This window comes from Acanthisitta chloris, unplaced genomic scaffold (genome assembly GCF_000695815.1).
Source record: "Acanthisitta chloris isolate BGI_N310 unplaced genomic scaffold, ASM69581v1 scaffold3292, whole genome shotgun sequence".
Lineage (NCBI taxonomy): Eukaryota > Metazoa > Chordata > Aves > Passeriformes > Acanthisittidae > Acanthisitta > Acanthisitta chloris.
In genome coordinates this window covers 574-9,385 of record NW_008659701.1, presented here as the reverse complement: position 1 = coordinate 9,385, position 8,812 = coordinate 574, and the positions used below count along the sequence as shown (strand labels likewise).

General features: G+C 38.3%; 1 protein-coding gene across 1 annotated transcript; it reads right to left on the bottom strand.

The window, feature by feature from the left end:
• Positions 1-468: 468 nt before the first annotated feature.
• LOC103797280 (inhibitor of apoptosis protein) lies at positions 469-7,483 on the bottom strand. Its single transcript, XM_009069480.1, has 8 exons — positions 6,610-7,483; positions 6,399-6,498; positions 5,142-5,220; positions 4,520-4,568; positions 3,336-3,578; positions 1,957-2,211; positions 1,748-1,789; positions 469-923 (listed from the first exon to the last, which is right to left on the bottom strand). The coding sequence occupies exons 1-8, from the start codon at positions 7,481-7,483 to the stop codon at positions 730-732; spliced, it is 1,836 nt and encodes a 611-aa protein (XP_009067728.1). The 3' UTR covers positions 469-729.
• Positions 7,484-8,812: the final 1,329 nt, after the last annotated feature.

Below are 8,812 nucleotides of genomic sequence, written 5' to 3'. Positions count from 1 at the left end.
GAAGCTCATTTCCCTGTCCAAAAAGTAAAGACAAACACAATTATGTTTTACTGTACTTTTGCAGGCAAACAACCCCAAACTTGCCAGGAAGACAGCATTCTAGTCACTGCAGTCTACAGAGAAAAGCCGACAGTGGGAACAGAGTAAACAAGCATTTGTTTGAGAAGCAAAAATATTTTAATTCAGTCTTCATATAAACTATTAGGAACACACATTACACAAGTATCAAGACATGAGAAAACCTAATTTAAAGTCCTGCTATTCCTGCAACAGTTAGCCACTTTTCTCCTTAAGTCCAGAAGAAGGCCTAAACAGAGCCAAAACAGTAGCTAACTTAATTAATATTAATTATTAATAAACAGTAACCTTAATATATTTTCTCATATCCACATGGAGGAAACTCATGAGAAGAGTTATGCCAAGCTCCATTTAAGAACTCAAGCAAAAAAGTATTTTATTCAAAGTGACACTAGTGAAACTACTTTCCTTACTCAGAAAGGAACACCACAAAAACCTCACCCTAATACTGAGTTAGTTTTAAGAACAGAGTCTTTGGCACCAAAGGCTTAGTATACTTATAATGATGATACAGTTTACTATTACACAACAGTGTTAGGTAGTTGATTCATCATTTTCTGTACCACAATTTTCCACTCTTAAGACACTGCTGGCTTAAGCTTCAGCTGTTGGAGGATCACAGGAACAAAGACATTTTGCAAGTTTCCCTCTTTATGAAAGAAATGTCCGAACTGTTCCCTTTATTGTCCCCCTGCAAATAGGGCATTTTCTAAGGGATGGTGCACATTCTTTGCATACCACTAAGTGACCACATGGAATAAAAACAATAGAGACTTCTTTGTCCATGCAAACTTTACATGTTCTTTCCTCTTGCAATCTTCTTAATTGTTCTTCCATAGGTAAACCTGGAAAAAGTTAACTTTTAGTCAGCCTGAATACATGTGTATATAATACATTTATATCTAGAGTTCCATTTCATCCTTTATCTCTCTATCTCCATTCACTAAATTATAGATGACAGTGAGAAAATAAGAACATTTTCCAGAGCTCAGAAAGTGGCACGCAAGGAACTAGTCTGCACTTTCCACTTCTGTGAGATGACGAACAGCACAGGGGTAGGAGGCTAACCAGTGTTTATATTTCAGCAGATGCTGTACTTTTGTTGCTTGGCTATCAGAAACAGAGCACAGCCTGACTGGTGGAAGTGAGCTACAGTCAGGCTTTTACACAGTCTATTAAAAGATTAAACTACAAGACTAAGAACCAGAGCAAACTCAATCCTGTGTCTGATAAGCTTTTGTACCAAGCTGTTGGTCAAGTTAGATCTCAGGACACCTATAACCCACTGGAAAACCAGAGCTGGTACCTGCTGTGAAATCCTAGCCTACTATTCATTCTCCAGTCTTTACCAAATGCCTGAATGACAGCTTGTAACAGGAGCAAGTCCAGCACACGCTTGAATTGCTGAGCTCCAGAAAGCTCTAGATCCTAAGGCACAAAAGCATGTGCAAGACACAGGATACTGCTTATAGCCAATAGATTTGGTTGCAAGTCTGCACATGCACCTAATTTTGGTTAACTTTTTCAGGTAAGCCCATCTTACTAAAGCAGAATTAAGGAGAGAATAAAGCATAAAACTTACTTCTTTTCCAAATTAATTTCCTCTTTTATGATATTAGCTATTTGTTCTACAATATTCTTTGAGATAAAAAGGTAGCATTTAAGGTACCTGAAACATCTTCTGTGGGAACATACTTCATGTTCTTCTCCACTAAAATAAGAGGAAAAAAAAAATCCTTGTAATTTGACTAATCTATATTCAAACAGCATCTGTTTGGTTTTGTGGTGGGTTTTTTTCTTTAGGTTGCTATGACAGCACTGGTTAGGCTTCTCTAAAGTCACATCCTTTAAAAACAAAACAAAACCAGTCAGACATACCAAATAAATCTTTGTAGAGCACAGGGTCACAGTCTCGCAGGCAGTTCCTGAATATGGTGGCTGCTTCATTTCCTTTCACTAAAATAGTGTCTATCAGTTCCCTTGCTTGCAACGGTGTCTGAGTCTTTTGCTTAATAATATCATGCTCAAGTTCTGTTATCACATTAGCTGATCGCAAACTCCCCAGGATTGGAAGTACACCTGTTAAACGTTGGAACAAAGCCATCCGATTCTTTCGGATTAAGGACAAATCATCTGGAATGCAAAGAGGTATTTGTTAGGAATACCTTACTTCAAGTTGCATTTTTGTTTAACAATAATCAGTACATTCTTTAAAGTCTACTTGAAATGCTTGCTTACTGCATATCATTAATAAACCTCTCATTAGTGGCATTCGCCAAAGCCTTTTCACCAAGGAAACAACCTGCTCCCATCTCTAGGTTGAGTTACCTGAGAGGATCTTGTCTAACTCTACACAAGCAAGACTTACACCTTCTGCAGAACTGCAAAGAAAACCACCTCTGCCTAACACCAGTGCTAACTCATCAACAACCAACAAGGTTAGCTTTAGTCAGTGGGAGACAAAAATCACGTCTGTAGATAGAAAAAAGCTCTTCTAAGAGGTGTCCAAAAGAATTACGTGCAAGAAAAACAGAAGTACAGCACAGCCAGATTCTGGAGACTTTTTTAATAGTCTACCACAAACAACAAACCAAAATAATTTCCATTAGGATTTAATGTTGAATCCATCTATGCTTTTTTGATAGAAATACAACCAGGAAAGAAGCTGTCTTAATTCAGTTTATAACTGAGAAGTTTCGTTATGCTTCATGGACTGAAAAACAGAAGGATTTTTTTAGGCTTCAAAGCTCATATGGTATTGAAACAACAGGAAATGTTAAAGACACATCAAATAAACACTTAAATTGCTGATGTACATGAGCTGAGTAAGACATAGAAAAACAGATCTTTGGCCACCTTCAGAATCTGAATTTGTAGAAGTTTGTGGCCTCTTCCATGAGGTGGATATTGGTGGCTCACCAACTCCAGCAGCTTAAAGAGCAGGCAAATTTGGAAATAAAATGATAGTGTGCGCCAAGGCTTTCATTAACAGCAATATAAAGACACACAAATGAAAAAATTTGGCTTTGTTCCTGTGGAAAGAATAGGTGACTCTGAATCCTTGGCACCTGGTATGAACCACCCTCCTGTAAGGGAATGAAACAATTCCCAGACTGCTAGTTCCACACAGATATCCTGACAGTGCTTTTAGAGAAGCTGATCCTAAAACTAAATCACTTAGTCAATAAAAACAAATATAAAAACTATACATATTCCAAGCCATTCAGATTCCACTTGCATTTGTGCCTTATGCATACCTGATGCCACTTCTTCTAATTGCTTCTCCTTCTCTTCTTCCCTCGTCTCATCTTCAGCAGTGAGCAGATCAGACACAAGATCATTAACAGTCTTGTAGTTTTCTCCAGTGGCCAAGATTTTACTTTGCACTGTTTGCTTTATTAACCTTCTACTGAATCCCATCTCCAAGGCAGCTTTAACCACAGGCGTGTTCATCATGATCACATCTTCTGAATGACTCTCTCCAGGTTCAAAATGTATAACTAATCAAAGAGGAAAATCACTGTGTATAATATAAAGAATAAAGTACCTATACAACCCAGAAGTTCCACACATCAACATCACCTACACACGAGTGCCTAGCAGTAAAAAATTTCAATGGTTAAACAGAATTTTTATAAGTAGTTTTAAAAATGGAAGCCAGTTACTTAGTCATGGATTTAATCCAAGAGAAACATCAATCCATGTCAGGCCTTTGCTAAAACCTAGGATAATCCAGAGAAACCACTGACAATTCCATTGTGTTTCAGCAGTGTTTTTTTGACTTAGTCGTTTCTAACTTCAGCCTTGAAAAATGTCTTGGTGGGGGGATCACAATTCAGGAGTTTATAGTACAAACAATTGCTCTATTCCAGTTCTTGATCAGTATTTTCCACTCAATTTAGTAAGCACCAGACATGTGGGATTCTGATTCATTGTCCTCAACCAGCAGCACCTAGGATAGCATCAGCTCCTCCTAGAGGGTGAGTGGATTATTTCCACCATAAATAGAGTCCAGCCCAGAAAGACTTGACTTTATCAGTTTCTCATACCTTCTCCTAAACTGCTGCTGCTCAACTCAGAGCATTTACCTAGCTACATGCTTAAAAATGGAGCTGCATAACTGCATAGTCATGACACCCTCTAGCAACTGTTCCACCAAGTTCAGTACTTGCTTTGCTTAACCCAACCCTGAAACTAAAAAGACAGCAAATGCCAAGCATTCAAACCCAAAAACTTCAAGATGAGCTGCTGGCATGAAAATGAGGAAAATGAAAGACAGAATCTCTTTCAGGTGTCTCCTTGAGTCTGTCCATACAATGTCAAAGCTACCTAAATTTTAGGAAACAAATCTAAGAATTGGCTATCCAAAGCTACTTTGCTTAGCAATTATTAAGTCTGCAAAATGTTGAGGAAGTTTAAAAACATGCTTTAATACACATACTTGGGGGGTCAATGTTTTCATCTACAGGCGTATCAGAGGTTGACAAGAGCTGTGGAGCACAAAAGAACTACATTAGTATCAAAATATTCCTTTTCCCTCTGAACCTTTCTAACACATTCTTCCATCACCAATCATGCTAAGCTTTTTACCCAAGTTGGTACCAGTAAGTATTTTATATGCAGTTACACAAGTCTGGAAATTTTGTATGATCAATGTAAAGTTAGTGCTGGTCACTTCCATGAAGAGGAGTTTGGCTTACTCTTGCCATGAGAATTAAGGATAGAAATAATTCAGGCTGTCCATGACTGATTTCTGAAATCATAATTGCTAATCTGCATTATTCAATGACACATATAATCAGAATTCCCCTCTCCTGACGTAATGGAGCTCATAGCCTCACAGGACTTTCCATAAGTAATCTGTACACGTTAAACTATACTAGTTCAAGATCAGCCATGGTTCAGCACTAGTTTCATTTTTGTGCTCATGAAGAGCATTTACCATGTTAGAAACCTAGGAGAAATATACACAGAAATGAGGCAGAAGGATGGATCAAACTCCCAAAAAGGGCACAGCAGTCTTCAGCATGGGAAAACCAAAGTTATGGGACAGTAAAGTTTACCTGTTCAAGGAGATGGGGAAATCTGGCCTGAATTTGACTTATAAACTCTCTTCCTTTTACACGAAGTAGATACTCACACCTGAAACATTGACAAAAGTGTATCAAATTATAATTTCTACTTGCCAAAGGAAAAAAAATACATAAGAATGAATGCATGTAACTTAAATACATTTCTCTTCCTTCAGAAGAGAAAGAGTACTCTTAATTGGAAGCCTGATGCAGCCTAGTGACACTTTGCTAAAGCTTTCCCATGATGTTCAGCTGTCAGTAGGCTTATGTATATAAATGCAGCAGATTTACATTCTGCTACCACTTGTAATCAAAATGGCATGTCATGAGAAAAGATACTGTGTCAGCATCACTACAAAGTGCAGTGATAAACTGTTCCTATCTTGCATCTCACCTTTCTTATATCCTACCCAAATAATTCAGAAGAATTCAAAATTGAACACTACTATCAAGGCCAGATGTGCTTCACTAATGCAGTTTTATCTCAAGTACATTTAGTGACAGGCTTAACATGGTAAGAAACAAAGGTGTCATTTAACTCTACAGACATCATGTAGTCCAACAGTAGTCAGTAAATTGCCCATGAAAGCCTTGTTGGAGATCTACAATGAGAAGAACTATTACTAGCTTTCCTGAAATTAAGTGCAGCTATTTCTGTCATTAATGTAGGTGGCAATTTCCACAGGCACAGATAGCAATTAGGAATGAAATTGTCACTTAATTATGGGTGACATTATAAAGTTGTTTCTGTCATTTTTCCAATAGAGACATACATTAAACAGCTGCTGAAACCTTCTCAACAAGCCTTTCCACACACAGGAAACTAAACCACCCAAGCAGAAAAACTGGTTCAAGAACATTCAGCATTGGCACAGAACTAGAATGAATGAGTTAAATATCCTTCTACTTCATTTCTCAGCAGCTTTTGCTCTCCTCAATCTGCTTTCTGACAGCTTCTCTTGGAGAAGTATGCTCATTAGCAGTGCAGTTTCGGTCGCTATCAGTGACTTGGGAATGCACACAGCTTTTAATTATGAGGTGGAAAGCATTATATACCATGCTTAATGAAGAAATGTTTTAATTAAGGCCACCTTAGCACTTCAGAGCTTTTAAATACACATGAAATACATCCAAATGAAAGAGTGAATTCATGTGGTGAAGTTGAACTAAACTATGAAGTGCAGTACGTATCTGCTAAAATTAGATTTAAGACTGTAAACAAATTATAAGAAAGATTATGCAAGTTACCTTGGAAACCACTTAGCATGCTCAATCCATGGATCATCTCCAGATTCCCAGCACCTTAACCCACCATCACAGCAAAAACACTTGACATCATCATTGCGACCTTTAAAAAAAAAAAAAAAGGCAAAATATCTAACAAACATTCACACGATTACTTTAAAGTAAATTCTGACATAGCAGTACAGATAAAACTGGAGAAGTCAATTTTTCTTACCTACATAGTAAAAGCCAGCATCTGCAAGCTGTTCAGGCTGAACTGGAATTCTAGTTGGCCAATTAATGAATGTTTTAACACGTGCTTCATGGGTTTGCATGCTCACATTTGAGACATTGAAACTCGGCTGCTCTCGGGTGAGGTTTTCCACAAAAGGGCAGTGAGGGAAGTGCCTCCGGTGTTCTGACACAGCATTATCTTTTGGTTCCCAGTTACTCAGCTGACCACCACAGGTAAAACAAGCAACTTTGTCTGCCGTCCCCAAGTAATAAAGTCCAGCCTTTGCCAGATCAGTGGGCGAGAGAAACGTCAGTGGCCATAAGTGAAAGGTGCGTAGCCTAGCATCTTCTGTACTCATAGAAGGATTGTGAAGCTTAGGTCTCAAGAATGAAAGGTCTTCAACTGCTCTAGTAGTTATTGGGTCTTGAGGAAAACTGGAAAAAGAGCCACTGATATATCCAACTTGTTCTAAACTCGGAGAAAGTGACATGGAGTGTAGAGATGGTGAGAGACTGCTTGAAACCGAGGGCGAAAAAGCAGAACGAGATGACAGTCCAAGGTTGTTACCTGCAAGCATGCTCTGAACAAAACTGCAGCTAGGATACAGCTGTTTATGTTTTTCCATAGCATTATCCCCTGGTCGCCAGTTATCCAACGTTAAGCCACAACTGAAGCACTTAACTTTGTCTCGCACACCAGTGTAATAAAACCCAGCCCGGGCGAGGCTCCGTTCGGACACCGGCGTGTTCACAGGGAAAGTAGAAAACGTTGACATTCTGTAGAGTTCACAGGATAGCTCATACTTCAGTTCACCATGCACAGCACTCTGCCTCAAGATGCTAGCCAAGAAAGGGGCATCTTCCACTACGTTCATAATGGACTATTTTCGGGAAAAAATGGGACAAGTCTTCCTCTGGGAGGTAGTTGTGTGCATTAAAGGCAGTTTGGAATAAACCCCGCCTGTACAAAAACAAGAACCTGAAAATTAAATACTTTCATGTGCAACTTCAAATGCACATGTGAACAGAATTAGTTTCATGATTAACAGCCTTTAAACATTTGGGAAGTTCTTGTACTTTAATTTATGCAACTGCTTTTGAATCAAAAGCTGCCCCATCCCATTTTGACAACTGAAAAAAGCAGCATGTCAAAAAGGAACTTCCCATGAATCACAGAAGCATCACGTGCTTTTCTCTTCTGCATATCTTGGAGAGCAATACCAATTAGTCAGGCTAGTGGAGGTGGGATCAAGAGAGAAAATCCTCAAATGGGTTTATCAAAATCCTTTGTCAATAAAGAAACTAAAATGAGGGGCAACTGAAACAACACTTGTTTTTATCCAGAGCATATGTTAAGTGATTTAAGAACTGTTTCACCCTAGACAGCTGATACATATGTAGCTTATACGCATGTAAAGACTGTAGTTTGTAAACCTCATCAGGAGGCTAAAGATAAGGGTTTACAAAGTTCAAAGGGCATACGGAAAATAGAGACCTTGAACTGACATTACTGAACTGACCTGGTACATTCACTACTACTGGACTTCCAACAAAACCTCTCAACCTCTGTATATTCTTGGAATAGCTGCTAAAACTAAAGACGTTACTTTATCTCAACCTCACATATATCGAATATTCAGCTCTGAGAGGAAACAAATCCTACATACTGTCTCTGACAAGGATGAACTCTATTAACAAGCCTGGAATAGCCCCAGGCTTTTCTGCCTACAACATTCTTTGCAGTAACTTAACAAGAGCATTTCAGTTTTAACCTGGTGCCTTAGTTACAAGAACAGAGTTATCAAATTTAACATAAATTAATTGTCTTTTTACAGGATATTCCGATGCTTTATTCTGTTGAATTGAGTTTTTTCTGGGTGCCATGTTTATGGCATACAAAAGAAACAGAACCTTCAGATTAAAAAATAAGTATTTGTTGCCTTAGTTTCTTTATTTCTGCACAGAACTACCTCCCAGAGTTCAGACTGATGTCCCTTCTAAGGTGCCTACGCCTCCATATTGACACTGACAGTTCCCAAGATGAAATTGTAAGAATCTGTAATTTCAATCATTTAATTCTTTTGGGAGCAACAAAACCTGTAAGGAAGAAAGAGAGGAGTGTTTCAAAATATAGAAAATAAGGTACATGTAATGTCTGTACAAACAGAAATTACACAGACTGAAACATCTCAACCTTTTTTGTA